The sequence below is a fragment of the Thalassophryne amazonica genome, chromosome 8 (genome assembly GCF_902500255.1).
Source record: "Thalassophryne amazonica chromosome 8, fThaAma1.1, whole genome shotgun sequence".
Classification (NCBI taxonomy): domain Eukaryota; kingdom Metazoa; phylum Chordata; class Actinopteri; order Batrachoidiformes; family Batrachoididae; genus Thalassophryne; species Thalassophryne amazonica.
This window is the reverse complement of record NC_047110.1, coordinates 93,688,132-93,705,155: the sequence shown is the minus strand read 5'-3', so window position 1 is coordinate 93,705,155 and position 17,024 is coordinate 93,688,132. Positions and strand designations below refer to the sequence as shown.

The following is a 17,024-nucleotide window of genomic DNA, read 5'->3' as shown; positions in this document are numbered from 1 at the left end:
GTCCAGGTGGTTTCCACAGTAGAGAAGCTTGAATCTTCGACTGGACTGGGTTGCTTGATGCGAGGATGTTTCGCTTCAAATCGCAGAAGCTTCCTCAGCAAAAATTCTTGCTCTGGTAGTCTGACTTCTGTCTCACCCTTGTCGAGAAGAACAAACAGAAGCCACAAAAGCTGGAGTTTTAAACCTAACCAGACGCCTCCTACCGAGAGGCAGACTGCTGTTGGCTAGTGACTAAACAATTGCTTTAATTAGCACCTATTGTGCTCTAGTTTTCACAATAGGTGAAAAGAAATTACATTTTGAAATATTAACTAAATAACCATTTTAACCATTTTAATAATTGTAGACAAAGTTCATTAATTTATTAAAATCAGAAAATTAAACATTTTAACATTTCAGTCTATAGAAATAGTGTGATATTTGTGAGTTTAATAATATTCTGATTGATTTTTGATTTTATTTGGATGATTCTAAATACATTTACCAGCCTTGTTACTCATTTTCCCAATCATTTCATTTTTTAATCTTTTATTACTTTTAAACATTTTTTTTCATCATTTTGACATATTGTTTGCTGAATAAATTTCTAACTTTTCACTTACTTGGTGCTATGCAGTAAAGTCTATCAGGCCTGTAATGATGAGTACAGTCTCTTGTCACGTTATTTGAACTTTTGAAAGGGGCTTGACTTAAAGATAATTAAAAGCCGCTCCTTGATGACTTAAAATAAAATCGACTTTGGTGCTCAGCCCAGGTCACGTGTGAAGGTTCAGCAGGGTTATCTCTAGACCCTGAATAACAATAGTTCCCTGGATAACAATGAATATTCATATCCTTAAAAAAAAACCCCAACATATTTTACAGCAACACTTTGAGGAGAAATCTGTTGTGAATCTGAAGGATTTTATACGCAAATGTAGATATGGGCCAGCACATTTGTTAATAAAATTGAAAATGGTAAGATTTCAGAGACAGATGACAAATAGCCTGTTGGACTGAGTCTCTCCCACCCACAGCTTATGTATTAATGAGAAAATTACTCTATAAATAGGTGAGATAATTAATGAGTTGAACAATTTGATTAGTGAGATGAACAAAAAATATAAATGCAACACTTATGTTTTTGCTCCCATTGTTTATGAGCTGAGCTTAAAGATCTAAAACATTTTCTATGTACACAAAAAAACCTATTTCTCTCAAATATTGTTCACAAATCTGTCTAAATCTGTGTTAGTGAGCATTTCTCCTTTGCCGAGATAATCCATCCCACCTCACAAGTGTGGCATATCAAGATGCTGACTGGACAGCATGATTATTGCACAGGTGTGCCTTAGGCTGGCCACAATAAAAGGCCACTCTGAAATTGACATTAGACCTACAGAGTATGTTTCGAGGGGGGATTTATTTTCATTTCTTATTTTTGTTCCTGAAAGAGACAGGGGTTATTTAGCAACAGAACTAACATTGCATGACAAAATCATTTGCCCAGGAGTTTTGTGACCTCTTGTTCCTTTGTGGCAGCTAGAGATACCCAAGGTTGACCTTGCACTACTTGAACTTAAGGCACTGAATAATAATGGGGTCCTAGTCAATGCATTTCATGAGCATGTAACAGAGCGGTATCAAGAACATGTTTTACTTTATACTGACAGGTCAAAGGATCCAGAAACAGGTGTTACTGGAGCAGCTTTTGTAGTCCAAGGATGGAATACTGAGTGATGCAAGAGAACATCAGATCTCCTGGATGTATTCACAGTGAAGTTATTTGCTATTATAATGGCAGTCCAGTGGACAGCATGGACTTATCATCGTAAAGTGTTGATGTACAGTGACTCTGTGTCATCTATCAATAGCACTGGGACCAGTTCATCCAGGAGTCAGCAACATCAACTCCTATATGAACCTTATGACATTGTTTTGGCAATTAGGGATGTGGCAAGGAAAGTGGTGGAGGTAACACTGATGTGGTTCCAGCGCATATAGGTGTCCCAACAATTAAGAAGGTGGATAGGCTGGCCAAAAAAAGCTGTGACAAAAGAACACCCAGACATCAGTATCAATCTTTCCAAAGCAGAGGGCAAGTGTATTGTCATGGGGAACTTACAAGGGCAAAAATACTGGGAGCAGGAGATTAAGGGTAGGCATTAATTTTCAATAGCTAGAAGAATGACAGATTCACTAAATAGTTGTAGAAGAAGAGGGTGGAAAAGAAATGATGAAGTGACTATTGCCAGACTCAGAACTGGTCAAAATTTATTGAACAGTACTTTCTTCATCCCAGGAAAGCACCAGGATGGACAATGTTTGGAATTTCCAGAGCTAGAGACAGTGCAGCGTGCTCTCGTGTACTGCAATAAATATTCCAGTGAAAGGTAAGAACTTCTCTCAGAATTTAGAAGAATAGGCCTGAAAGAAGTTTTTGTAGAAAGTGTTTCAGACTAAGGTCAAGTGGGAGAGGGAAGTATTGGCTTTTTAAATACATAAAAGACGCTGGACTCGGCGAGAGGATTTAATACTGCTATAATAGACTGATGCATAAGGTGGCAGCAATGCAACAATAAGGATGCTGGCTGCCGTTAAACGCCGAAGAAGAAGAAGAAGAAGAAGAAGAAGTTTCAGAACAGACGTCACTTCCTTTCTCTTCTGCTTAAGGTAAATTATTCTGTCGATGTCTTTGCTGTAATCTGCGCTGATTTACAAACGTCAGTCGAAGTATAAATGATAATAAAGGCGCTACATCTCTCACGTGTTGCTCATGTGATGTTCTGCGCGGACATGATTCAGACTTTTATTTTGAAAGGTTAGCTTAGTAGTGAGGTGGGAAATTGTTTTGATAGCAACTCGTGTGTTTCTGTCGCTTTCTGTTATATTCATGTGCAATAATTCTTTTCTCATGAGACTGAGATCATGAAAAAAATCATTTCTGTTTTTTTGGAAGGACAGAAATGTCTCTGCCTTTTTGCCCAGAGACTAAAACAGAACTTTACACCATAATTAAAGGGGTCATATTACGTACTCTGCATTTGTCTCCCCCTTTCAGTTAAATGTGGTTGTGCTTTCAAATTAAGCGTCAAAGTCTCACATTTGTGTGTGTTCATATAGAAAATCTGTGATAATAAGCGAAACACGGGCTGCTCTATGACTTTGCAGGTGTGACGTGTTTCTCCAGACAAGGATGTGGTGAGGAGGATATGGTGACACGTGGCATTAGTTGATGCTCCAAGACCACACCTGATCCAATGCCACTTTATCTCAGACAATAACACCAGCTTCTCTTCCACCAAAGGTTGAGACACGGTCTAATTCGTTATTGAGGGGTTAGCTAATAACGTAAACACCTTTAAACAACACGGGGAGTCATCAAAACTATATTAATAATTTCTGGACCAGTGGCCTTTCACATGCAAAGAGCCAGAGGTACAGTGTATCTGGAAAGTATTCACTAAGCTTCACTTTTTCCGCATTATGTCATGTTTATCCCTTAAAATTCTACTCACAACACCCCATAATGACAACATGAAAAAAGTTGTCTCTTTTATTTTCTGCAAATTTATTAAAAATAAAAACCTAAGAAACCACAAGTACTCACACCCTTTGCTCAATACTTTGTTGATGCACCTTTGGCAGCAATTACAGCCTCAGGTCTTCTTGAATATGATGCCACAAGCTTGGCGTACCTATGTTTGGGCAGTTTTACCCTTTCTTCTTTGCAGCACCTCTCGAGCTCCATCAGGTCGCTCAGTTTAAATGGGTGGCCATTTCTAAAAGAGTCCTGGTGGATCTGAACTTCTTCCATTTACGGATGATGGAGGCCGCTGTGCTCATTGGGAGCAGCGGAAATGTTCCTCTACCGTTCCCCAGATTTGTCTCGAGACAGTCCTGTCTCAGATGTCGACAGGCAATTCCTTTGACTTCAGGCTTGTTTTGTGCTCTGACAAGCACTTTCAACTGTGGGACCCAGGGGCGGTCCTGGAGGCGGGGCGACCAGACAGCCGCCCGGGGCGGCATTGCGAAGGGGCCACAAGACCGTGTGGGGGGAAAAAAAAAACAAAAAACGGGGTGGGGGGGTTGTCCTGACGGGGGGGTTCGTGGTTACGTTACGTTATAGCAGAGCAGCACCCCCACCTTCCCGTCCCATGGCGGCTTTCCTCTTACTCATTCCCGCAGCTTCACAGTGCTATAAACAGTAGCGAAGCAAAGACTGCAGCGAAAAGAGACGAGTCATTGGATAAATGCTGGGCTTTGTCCCGCCCATCGGACACTCAGCGTGTCTGGGGGTCTATGGGGCAGTGGGCGGGCCTCGGCCGGCCCGGACACTCAGCTTCTGCATGATGATTGGATGATCTGTCTGAGGCTGAATCCCTTTTTGATTGACAGCAAAATGAGCGAATCAGCGATCTTTTGGTGTAAACATCCGTGGGAGCATTTTCATTCTTTTCTGAGTTGAACCAGAGACTTTCCTAATCCTGTTAGCGGCATTTTCTTTGATAAAAACGACTAGCGACAAATCGAGCTTCTATTTCTGGTGTTTTTTTTGTTTTGTTTTTTGTAGCTGCTTGTGTTTGGAGACTGACTTCTATCACTCTTTCTGACTTCTATCGCAGTTTCTGTCCCTACCGAGCAGTGGGTGCTGCTGAGTTCCTCTACCGTCACAAAACACTCAAAGGCGGACAAACTTCACACTAGCCTCGTGCCAGTCCCAGCTAGCGAGCTAGCTAGGTAGCAAGCTGCACATAATGGCAGACAATTTGAATGTTGTGGACCAGATTTTGGTGAAGCCATTTGATAGTCTTCCTTACGAAGAAGCCATGGCTGCTGTCGTGGCTTCAGCTCTCAATGGTTTGCAGGCCAAAGTTAAAGCAACAGCCCCCAGTGCAATGTTTGTGCACTGTTATGCACACAGACTGAATCTGGTTCTGTCTCAGGGGGCTAAATGCTTATCTGAGTGCAGAATATTTTTTGCATCACTCTCTGGGTTTGCCACATTTTTCTCAAAATCCACAAAGAGGATGTCTTTTCTTGAGTCTGCAGGCTGCTCAAGGTTGCCCAGAAATGCTCCTACTCGATGGAATTTCACATCATGGATAGTGAGCACTGTGGCAAACAATTATGATGCCTCCTGCAAACTTTTGAGATGATCATTGCAGATAAGTCCATGGATGATGACACATTAGACTGTGCCATTTTCTTTGTGTTTGTTATTGCAGTACTCATTAAAACTGGAAATTTGTTCTTGAAAATAGCTGTTGTGAGTTAATTTGTGGGATTGTGGGTGTTCTGGACGAAGTTAATGTTTTCATGGGTGGTGGAGCGGAGGTGGTGGCCACGTTATTGTGCGCGGGGGGGTGCACGCAGGGGGTTTCGCCCGGGGAGTAAATCACTCTAGGACCGCCACTGGTGGGACCTTATATGTAGACAGGTGTGTGCTTTTCCAAATCATGTCCAATCAACTGAATTTTGTAGAAACATCTCAAGGATGATCAGTGGAAACAGGATGCACCTGAGCCAATGGTAAAGGCTGTGAATACATGTGATTTCTTAAGTTTTATATAATAATAATATAATAAATCAGCCAACCTCCCATTGTCATTATGGGGTATCGCGTGTAGAATTTTATTTTTTTTTTTTTGGGGGGGGGGGACATGAATTTCATCAATTTTGGAACAAGGCTGTAACATAACAACTGTGCAAAATGTGGAATAAGTGAAGCGCTGTGAATACTTTCCGGACACACTGTATGTATTTTGAATTAATTTGTGAAAAAGGTTAATGGATACTGGGTCAATAATGTTGATAAGATTGCAGAAGAGCTTTGTTAATCAACTATAGTTCAGGTTGGGGCGACATCCAAATTGAATCCCTTTCCGCAACCCCCCCCCCCCCCCACACACACACATACATTTGTAAAATTATTCAGATCAGTTCAGTTATATCTTGTGCAACACACACTGCAACAGTTGTACATGTCTGTTGTAGAAACAGTCGTTTGGGAACTTTTAACCTGTTTCAACACATTCTTCATTATGTTTCACGTGCAAAATTATTTGTTAAAATATTACAGGACTGGATGTTTTGGCTGTTGACAGAAATATATTTTGTGATGAGGGTCACTGTAGTTCATTTAAGGTAGATTAAAATTTGCATTCTTGAAGTTCGTACAGAGAACCTTGTGCTGTGGCTTTTATAACAGCTATGACATTGAATTTGTCCATGTGCCCTATAATTGAAAAGATAATTATAAAACCTGCATGAAACTGTGAATTTTTTTTCAAAAACATCCCTTGACTCAAAGCTTCTAAAGTTGCTTTACTGGTTACAGTGTTATTTATTTGCTTTGTATAAGTTACAGAGATGTTCTTGGGCAAAAATGCGAAAGACCCAAAGGCCCACTCATCATTAAAACGACGGCCCTTTTCCAGCAACGCATGGCCCAACAATGCGTGCATGTCCAGTCTTGATGCCTGTTGTAATAATGAATGATTACAATATTTATGTCAACTATTGTTTTAACAATGGTGCATTTTCTGTTTTTAGGTGCATGCATGCATGCTTTCTAGTTACTACCTAACTGAATAAGAAGAAATAAAACCAATATCTCCATCAAAATTATTTCCTTTTTTTTATTTCTAATGATAACAAATTCTTCAAAAGGAAAGCTTGTCTTTAAAGTTAACATGGTTCAGACGAGATTATCTTATTCTTAAGTCAGTTAAGATCCACAGTGTCCATCATGACCACCATTCTGCTACTTTCACAAAAATTAGATTCAAAACTTATTTTTTTGGTGCCATTGTGTAGAGGCGGGTATTCACCTTGGTATGTCATGAACAGAAATGATAATTGTTTTGTTGCACTCACTTGCTCTGGGTCAGATTCAGGGTTTATCACTGTATACATTTGGGTTACATCTTAGTTTCATGGTAGTAATTCTAAAATATTTTCCGTGCCACCCAGCCTCACAGTGCTGGAATTAAATTTGTCTTTTGTGATCATGGTGCATTACAGGTGCACTCCACATGCCCAGGAAGGTCTCTGTGTTACATCACCTACGCTTTGCTGTCACTACAGCTTTTTATTTAATCGTCATTTTGCCCCCTTAGGTGATCTCCTTCAGGGATTTGCATCAATGTTACGGGTGATTGCAACGTTCTTCTGCCTCCAGTGCCAGCATCTCCCAGCCCTTCCTCTAAACCTTAGGTATTGTTCGACCCTGAACTCAGCCGAGAACCAGCAGACTGTGGAGGCTCTCTGCGGTCTCTCTGTGGATGTCCAGAAAGTCCGAAAACTTAAGGGCTGGGTCCTGTGTCGGAACCCAGCCTTCGTCAAAGATGTTGCTAAACTGCTAAAGGACATGGGTGCCTCTGGCGCCATCATCACCCAGGTACTAGCTGCTTACCCTGAGGCAATCCTCTGCAGTCCGGAGCAGATGCAAGCTCAGAAGGAGCTGTGGACAACAGTCTGTCCAAACCAGACAGAACTGGTTTCAATCATTGAAAAATTTCCAGCTTCTTTCTTCTCCACTTTTGCTCATGGTGCCAACCAGCGGAACAATATTGCTTATTTTCAAAGTCTAAACCTCAACAAGCGAATCATTGCCAAACTCATGGCCAGTGCTCCTCTGAGTTTCAGTCGGCCGGTAGAGCAGAACGAGGAGATGGTCCGCACCCTCCAGGAGGCCTATCAGGAGCTTGGTGGAGATGAAGTCAACATGAAGATCTGGCTTCTCAAACTGCTGACCCAGAACCCATTTGTTCTCCTCAAGGCCCCAGACATACTGAGGGACAACCTGCTGTTCTTAAAAGACATGGGTTTCAGCCCTGTGCAACTCCTGCACCTCCTCTCCAAGCTCAGAGGTTTTGTGACTGAGCTGAACCCAGACAGCATGCGTCGCACCCTGGCTTACTCACGGGCCACCATTGGCTGCTCTGAGACAGAGCTGCGGAACATCATCCTCGAATGTCCGGCTCTGCTTTCCTACTCAGATGTCATTCTGGATGAGCGTTTTAAGGGGCTCCTGGGTGCTGGCATCAGCATGTCTCAAATCATAGAGACTCCAACTGTTTTGGAGTTGACCACACAGATAGTAGATTATCGAATCCAGAAACTTAAAGCTCATGGTTATGATGTCAGAAAAGGTAGTCTGGAGGTATTAAATGGGACTAAGAAGGACTTTGAGATGAGCTATGGAAAGCTACAGCTGCGTAGAGTGAGACCACTCTTTAACCCTGTTGCCCCTTTAAAAGCAGATGACTGACGTGTTGTAGATTAATGCAAAGAAATTAAACTACCTAAATTCATAAACTTTGTTTTTATTTTTTAATTCTACTGTCTGAGATTCAGATAGAACTTGTCAAGCGGTTTACTAATGGGAATGGAGGACAGTAATTTAGGGATTACAGTTAGGTTTTGTGGCGAGCTAACCCCTTTGGCCATTTTTATCGTCATCAGAATCACACTTTTTTTCCCCACTTTTTTTTCCAATTTCCTTTTTAACAATCTGAATTATGACTGTCCTCTGGATAGCAGAGGTAATCGCAATGAGTCATTATGACCCAGACAGAGGTGTGCACTGTCTTAGTGCTCTTCTAGGTGTGCATTTTGTCTGTCTCTAATCTAATCCTTGATCTGCAGTGTACACATACAGCCAGTGACCACTTCATTAGGTACACTTTGCTCGTGTCATGTTTGACAGAACTTCCTTAATTATTTGTGGTATAGATTCAAACCCAGGTTACTTGCTTTGATTCCTGGTTATGCTCTCTGCCTGTCTTTGAATAAGACATTGCATTGTTCCAGTTCACCCAGCTGTAAATGGGTCCTGGTCTTGGCTGGGGAAGTAACCTGAAATGGACTGGTGTCCAATCCAGGGAGAGTCGTAAACTCATCTGCTTCACGCTGTGGAAGCTGGGGCCAAGCGCTGGCACCAGTGGGCCTTAGGTCCTGTACACAACTTACCGTACTTTTACTTATTAGGATGAACATGGTGCATAAACATTCCTCTGAGATTTTAGTCAATTCAATTTATTCAATTTATAGAGCGCCAAATCATGACGTCGCCTCAAGGCACTTCACAGAAAACTAAACAAAAACCCAAAATGGACCAAAAGATCAATGATCATAATTAAAATATTAAATGAGTAAAGTTTTAAAAAAAAAAAAAAAAAGCATAATACTGTAGGCCTCCGTCAGTCAAGATTGACCATGGATAATTTCATCCTATCCTGTGTCTGGTAGATTGGGGCAGCATCTCATGTGACTATATAGACCGATCCGAGAGTGATAGTCCACATCTGATCACATCTGTAGGTGGTCTTTGGTCTGTTGGAGCTGTTCTCCTTCCTGCGCACACGCCTTTCCATCGCATCCGTAACCAGCTTCTGTTCCCCTAACGTAAGTTGTTGGTTCAGGGTACATTTCCACCTCGGGCGGTTTTCTGCGAGGCTCTCCCAGTTGTAGATGTCTATATCAAGAGCTTTCATGTCTCTCTTGCATACGTCTTTGTATTGCAGCAGAGGGCGGTCGATGTTTCTCCTGCCCATTGCCAACTCGCCATAGAGGACATCTTTGGGAATATGCCCATCCTCCATGCGATGAACATGACCCAGCCAGCGCAGTCTGCGTCGTCTAAGGAGAGTATGCATGCTCGGAAGGTCAGCGCGAGATAGCACCTTGGTGTTTGGCACTCTATCCTCCCATGATATGCCTAGAATGTGGCAAATGTTACGTAGGTGGAATGTATTGAGCTTCCTTTCTTGTCTGGCATATGTGGTCCAGGTCTCACTACTATACAAAAGAGTGCTGATAACACAGGCGTTGTAAACTGCCATCTTGGTTCATACAGTCAGTTTGGGGTTTGTCCACACTCTAGTTGATAGGCGAGCGAATGTTGTGGCTGCCTTTCCAATTCTCTTGTCAATTTCAGTGTCAAGGGAGAGGTTGTTGGTGATAGTAGAACCAAGGTAGGTGAATTGGTGGATGACTTCCAGAGCATAGTTGTCAATGTTGATGTTAGGTGGCGTCACGGTATTCTGTCCTAGGATATTGGTTTTCTTCAGGCTGATTGTCAAGCCAAAGTTTTTGCAAGCCTGGGAGAACCTGCTCATCAGTGACTGCAGTTGTTGTTGAGAGTGGGCAACAACTGCTGCATCATCGGCAAACAGCATATCTCTGATGAGAATGTTGCGAACTTTAGTTCAAGCTCTGATGCAGGAAAGGATGAAAAGCCTGCCCTCTGATCTGGTACGTAGGTGGACTCCCTCAGTTGCTGTTCCGAAGGCATGCTTCAGCAGGACAGTGAAGAAGATACCAAAAAGTGTGGGGGCCAGGATGCAGCCCTGCTTAACACCACTATGTATGTCGAAGGGCACAGAAGATTGACCATTGAACAGTACTGTCCCTTTCATGTTAGAGTGGAAGGATTCAATCAGGCTCTGCAGCTTCGGAGGGCAGCCAATCTTTGATAGAATCTTGAACAGGCCGTCTCTACTGACCAGCTCAAAAGCCTTGGTGAGGTCAATGAAGGCAATGTACAGTGGCATTTGTTGTTCTCTGCACTTCTCTTGGAGCCGGCGAAGAGAGATCATGTCCACCGTGGATCTTTTAGAATGGAATCCGCACTGTGACTCTGGGTAAACACGCTCCGCCAGCTTCTGTAGACGGAGAAGGATGACCCGTGCAAATACCTTGCCAATGATGCTGAGGAGTGAAATTCCCCTGTAATTGTTGCAATCGCTCCTATCCACTTTGTTCTTGTAGAGAGTGATGATCGTAGCATCTCTCATGTCTTGTGGGACAGCTCCTTCCCGCCAGCACTGGCACAGAACTTCATGGATAGGATGAAGAAGAGACGTTTTGCAGTGCTTGACAGCGGTGGGGCTTTGCCTGTGGCCAAGCTGTCAATGGCCTTGCTGAGCTCATCCAAAGTTGGATCCACATCCAGTTCTGCCATCATTGGCAGGCATTCAACTGCATCAAGTGCTGATGGTGTCACAATGTTCTCCTTGGAATAGAGTTTGGAGTAATGTTCTACCCATCTCTCCATCTGTTGGCTCTTGTCAGTGATTACTTCCCCAGTGGATGACCTAATTGGGGCTGTTTTACTCTGAACAGGGCCAAGAGCCTTTTTAATACCGTCATACATCCCTCTGATGTTTCCTGTATCAGCAGCCGTCTGAATGCTCAGGCTCAACTCTGTCTAGTACTCATTAGCACAGCGTCTGACAGTCTGCTGAACCCTGCAACGCGCAGTTTTGAGAATCTGCAGGTTCCTTGCAGTTGGAGACCTTTTGTATTTGGCACAGGCAGCACGCTTAATATCAGTGACAGGTGTCAGCTCGCTAGAGTTGGCTTCGAACCAATCGTGTGTTTTTCGGATCTTTTTTCCAAAAGTTATTAGAGCTGTTTTATGCATTACATCACGAAGGGCTTCCCATTTAGCTGTTGCGCAGTCCTCAGGTTTAGTGGCAGGAAGTTCCTGCTCAAAAGCTCTGGCGAACCGTACTACAAGGTCTGGCTGGGACATCTTGCTGACATCAATGCTGGAGTACCCCGGCATCTTGGTGTGATGGAACTTTTTTGGCTGTAGCCTGATTTTGCAGAAAACCAGCGAATGGTCTGTGTCACAGTCTGCACTGTGGTAGGAGTGTGTATGGAGAACACTCGTGATGTCAGTGTGTCTGACCAGTATGAGATCCAGCTGATGCCAGTGCTTTGATCACGGATGCATCCAGGAGACCTTGTGTTAGCAATGCACAGATTGTGGTAGGCACACAACTCGAGCAGACGTTGCCCGTTTTCGTTCGACTTGCCAACGCCAAACCGTTTGTAGAAGGAACCACTTTATTAGACTCTTCCGTGGTGATTCATCCCTTCATTACCATTTCAAATGCATCCACACAATCAAATAAAGAACCAATAAATCTGATCAAAAGTGGTTTGTTTCAATGCGGTTATAATCAGTTAAGCTTCATTTCATTTGTGCAAATTTTTTATTTTAGGATTTTTTTATGTTTGTCTTCATTATATCAAGGTGACAGTCTGAGTTCATGCCCACATTAGCATAGGTCATAACATTGATGTCTTCTAGCACCTGAGCCTTCCACGCCTTCCTCCTTTAAATTTGTCTTCATTTTCTGAATCCTGTAAAAAGCCCTTGAAACATACTTAAAAGTGCCGTTTAATGCGAGCGAGCGTCATAGCTAATGAAGCCATGACTTTATGCCTCAAGGTTCTCTGGCGCCATTAATGGGGAAGATGGGGGTCACAACAAAGAGAGCGGGGACTTGTGTGTCCGGAGGGAGAGGTGGGAATGTACATTATCAACTTCACTTCCCATCTGCTGCCGTCTGCATCACTCGTGTCATGGAGATTGTCTCTGGGCATATGATGCATCTGGTAATGAATATGCACTCAGCAGATGGAAGCATGACTTTTTATATTCAAACCGTTCACAACAAGAAAGTCAACTATGCCACAACTGCCATGTTGAAGGTGAGTAGTTTTCCACGGTGACGGTTGTATTTATTTATGTTGCATGGTGTCCTTTCATTATAAAAAGCAAAGAAATTAGGATTCAGGATGCACCAGTGTGGTGCCGCTGAGACGAGGCCTCAGATGTTTAAGTCACCTCTATTTCTCACTTTGTGTCCTCTTGTTTCCTGAGCATGACTCCAGCTGAGTGTTCTGTACTCTTGAATTATGCTGACACGCCAGAAAGGTTAATAAGAGAGAGCATAAATTGTCACTTCCATTTCACACAGGACACCAGTTGATATTATCTAAGTTTTATGGATCATATCTCACCAAACATGACATCTGCAATTAAAATCTGACTTCTAGCTGATGCCAGAACATGGAAAACTGTCACAGCAATATCTTGAAGGGCACATGGGTGGTGGAGCACACTGCAACACCCAGACTTCAGTCCCCTTTACATGAGAAGTAAAACAAATTCTAATCCTTAGTACCCTGTAGACTAGGACCACCCAGCCTAAGAATCAATTTTGAGCACCAGATCATTATGTGGACCAAAGTACACATATGGATAGGTATTCTTGGAATCCTTAACATTTGCCTTTGATCCTGATTGTTCACCTTTGATCCTAATTAAGCATGTTTGATCTGATCTTGGATCCTGATAACTCATTATTTCCCTAGCCCTTGGTCCCTTGAACTGTCACCAGTGATCCCGTTCTTGAGCTTGATCCTAACCATGACCCTCATTGATCACCTTTAATCCTAATCACATTTATAGCTTTTGCTGAGATTTGATCCTGAACCACCAACCCACCCAGTGTTCATGACCTTGATGCTGATCACTGAACTTTTCCAAATGGACACTGATCTTTGATCTAGTCCCTGGCTTGTGAAACTGAACACATCTTTGATCCATATCATTCAATTTATTTCCTAAACACCAGCATTGAATAGTGATTGCTGACCTTTGATCCTGATCACGCATCCTGATAGCTAAACGAGCATACCAAAAGGGTTTCTTCCATGGCTTATTCCCCACACCTCCTAGTTTCTTTAAAATTGCTTAAAAAAAAAAAAAAATCCAAAAATCTGATTACCATATAACCTCCATCACGAGACCAACTAGAAGGCAACTCTGTAGACCAGCGGAATGCTCCACAAACTCTTAAGTTCCAAATGAAATTCCAGTCCTTAATCTGCTCTCGTGGAGCACCATGTCTAAAAAAATGCATTTTTAGTTGATCAAATTGATTATTATTCATTACTCCACCAAATTACCTCTATGGTGAGACAATCATGGGCTCAGTACCCTTTGATCCTGGTTTTTGAGTTGTTCCTCTTTGATCCTGATCGGTCATTTTCATTCGTTTTTTTTTGGGGGGGGGGGGGGTGCTTTGATCCAATTGCTGGCCTTCATCTCAATCTGTACTAAAATTTAATGGGCCTTTTATTGACCTTGTGTCTCACCAGGTTTCATTAAAATGGATTCATTTATCATGTAACTACTAATTATTGAGCAGGTGTGGGTGAAAAGATAGCTTCAGTTTTTTTAAAAAAAAAAAAAGACATTTTGCTCAATTTGTATCTGTTTAGCAATCAGTATATAAACAGATCGCTCACGTTAAAGAGTATGACTTTACTGTTGTTATGGCGCCATCTAGTGGCTTGAAAACATTTACACTTCCAAAAAAGTTTCATGTCAATCATTATGTTGGTAAAATAATATGCATTTATCCTGAAAATACGATACGATACACTTTATTGTCCCCTCAGGGAAATTTGTCTTGGACTCATGCTAAGTGCCTTTACAAAAGGAAAACAAACATACAAGTAAAAACACAACCACATCCATAACAAATTAACATGACAGGAAGTCAGGAGAAACACCATAAGTATTGCACAATTCCAGTTTTATACATTATTGTTTAGCAATTTGATGGACATGGGGATGAATGAATTTGAGTCTATTCAGTCTGCTCCGAGGGACTCTATACCTTCTACCAGAGGGAAGGAGAGTGTACTCTGTGTGAAGGACATGAGCTGAATCCATCAGTATCCTCTGAGCTGCTTTCAAGACAGACTCTTCATAGAGTGAGCTGAGGGACTGATATTGTTTCTTTCCAATTATCTTCATTGCAGTCAATTTGTCTATTAAGTTTTAAGTTGTACAGAGAGGTTGCCGTACCAGGCATTCATGCCATATCTGACTAGGCTCTCTAGCGCTGCCTGGTAAAACATTATTTTTTGATTGACTCCATACAAACGAAGTCTACGAAAGAAATAAAGTCTCTGATGGAGTCGAGAACACAAACTGTCCACATGTGGGTGATTCTTAGACTACGGGCACTTATGTCCTTTGATCATATTGTATGAAAAAAAGGAAAAAAAAAAAAGGGAAATTTCACACTTTTATACGAGGGCTGTCAAAGTAACGGTCCTTTTAATTTTTTTCAAAAACTATATGGATTTCATTCATGTTTTTACGTCAGACATGCTTGAACCCTCGTGCGCATGCGTGAGTTTTTCCACGCCTGTCGGTGACGTCATTCGCCTGTGAGCACTCCTTGTGGGAGGAGTCGTCCAGCCCCTCGTCGGAATTCCTTTGTCTGAGAAGTTGCTGAGAGACTGGCGCGTTGTTTCATCAAAATTTTTTCTAAACCTGTGAGACACATCAAAGTGGACACGGTTCGAAAAATTAAGCTGGTTTTCAGTGAAAATTTTAACGGCTGATGAGATTTTGAGGTGATTCTGTCGCTTTAAGGACTTCCCACGGAGCGAGACGTCGCTCAACGCTCTTAGGCGGCGTCATCAGCCTGTTCAAGCCGAAAACCTCCACATTTCAGGCTCTATTGATCCAGGACGTCGTGAGAGAACAGAGAAGTTTCAGAAGTCGGTTTCAGCATTTTATCCGGATATTCCACTGTTAAAGGAGATTTTTTTTTTAATGAAAGACGTGCGGACGGGTCGGCTTGCTCCGCCACAGGAAAAACACCTCTGTTGAAAGCCTTAAGGACAAGTTGGAACATGTCCTGCCTGTTAAACAATTTCTCATATACTCACTCCACTGAAAGCCATCAAAAGCCGCCTGGATTTTACAAATGGTTATCAACACGGAGGTGTTTTTCCTGTGCCGCCGCACCGCGTCGGCTGCGTCCCGACGCGCGGATCCGTCCGCACGTCTTTCATTAAAAAAATCTCCTTTAACAGTGGAATATCCGGATAAAATGCTGAAACCGACTTCTGAAACTTCTCTGTTCTCTCACGACGTCCTGGATCAATAGCGCCTGAAATGGAGGTTTTCAGCTTGAACAGGCTGATGACGGCGGCTGAGAGCGCAGCGTGACGTCTCGCACCGTGGAAAGTCCTTAAAGCGACAGAATCACCTCAAAATCTCTCATCAGCCGTTAAAATTTTCACTGAAAACCAGCTTAATTTTTCGAACCGTGTCCACTTCGATGTGTCTCACAGGTTTAGAAAAAATTTTGATGAAACAACGCGCCAGTCTCTCAGCAACTTCTCAGACAAAGGAATTCCGACGAGGGGCTGGACGACTCCTCCCACAAGGAGTGCTCACAGGCGAATGACGTCACCGACAGGCGTGGAAAAACTCACGCATGCGCACGACGGTTCAAGCATGTCTGACGTAAAAACATATGAATGAAATCCATATAGTTTCTGAAAAAAATAAAAAAGGACCGTTAACTACGAGGGCTGTCAAAGTATCTTTACAATGAATGTGTGTTGAGAAATTTGTTCTAGTAGTCTGATGACTTTTTCACCATCATATGCAAATATTGCCATTTTGTGCTTGTCCCACACCCAGATTTTTGATCTTCAATGATAAAAATGAAATGTTATAGAAATGTTATTTCTAATGTTTTAAAATATCTCTGGATAAAATCAGTAAAATAATCAAAACATAATTGGGGTATGTTATACAACTGATTTTTTTTTGTTTGTTTTTTTTTTTAAACAAAATGTAGTTGTCCCACACTATTGCTGTAATTTCCACCACAACACTGTAATGTCCCTAAACAGTTTGTCTGAAAGACTGTTTGGGTAGTTTCTATGGAGATAAACAGTGACATCAGAGCACAAGTATATAGCGCCAAATCACAACAGTTGCCCCAAGGCACTTTATATTGTAAGGCAATGGTGTGGCGGAAATTACATTTACAAGGCCAACAGTGCCCGTAGTTAAAGAATCACCCATGTACAGTCCAGCTGAGAGTATTGTCTATGTGCAGCCCTGGTCAATAGGAGTACCATGTATGACCACAGGAGTATGGTCCCCAACAGTCCTTGGATCCAGAATCATTTCCTTGGTTTTATTAACATTTAAAACCAAGTGGTTGTCATCACACCACTGCACAAAGTGTTTCACTTCAGTGAAGTACTTGGACTTTAGTCTTTGTGCAGTAGGCTCAAAATGGCTGTGTCATCAGAAAATTTAAAAACAAAGTTATTACAGTAGTTATTAGTATAAAGAGTGAAGAGGACAGGAGAACTGACACAGCCTTGTGGTGCAGCTGTGCTTGATTTGAGTACCG

General features: G+C 42.3%; 1 protein-coding gene across 2 annotated transcripts; it reads left to right on the top strand.

Moving 5' to 3' along the window:
• The first annotated feature begins 2,474 nt into the window (after positions 1-2,474).
• Positions 2,475-8,426, top strand: mterf2 (mitochondrial transcription termination factor 2). 2 transcript variants are annotated; one of them, XM_034177007.1, is made up of 2 exons: positions 2,475-2,652; positions 7,099-8,426. In XM_034177007.1, exons 1-2 carry the CDS (start codon positions 2,564-2,566, stop codon positions 8,252-8,254), a joined length of 1,245 nt encoding a protein of 414 aa, XP_034032898.1. In that variant the 5' UTR covers positions 2,475-2,563; the 3' UTR covers positions 8,255-8,426. The 2 variants fall into 2 exon arrangements, with proteins under 2 accessions (XP_034032898.1, XP_034032899.1); XM_034177008.1 differs by lacking the exon at positions 2,475-2,652 and adding an exon at positions 2,778-2,800 and having other exon boundaries at positions 7,101-8,426.
• The last annotated feature ends 8,598 nt before the right edge of the window (positions 8,427-17,024 follow it).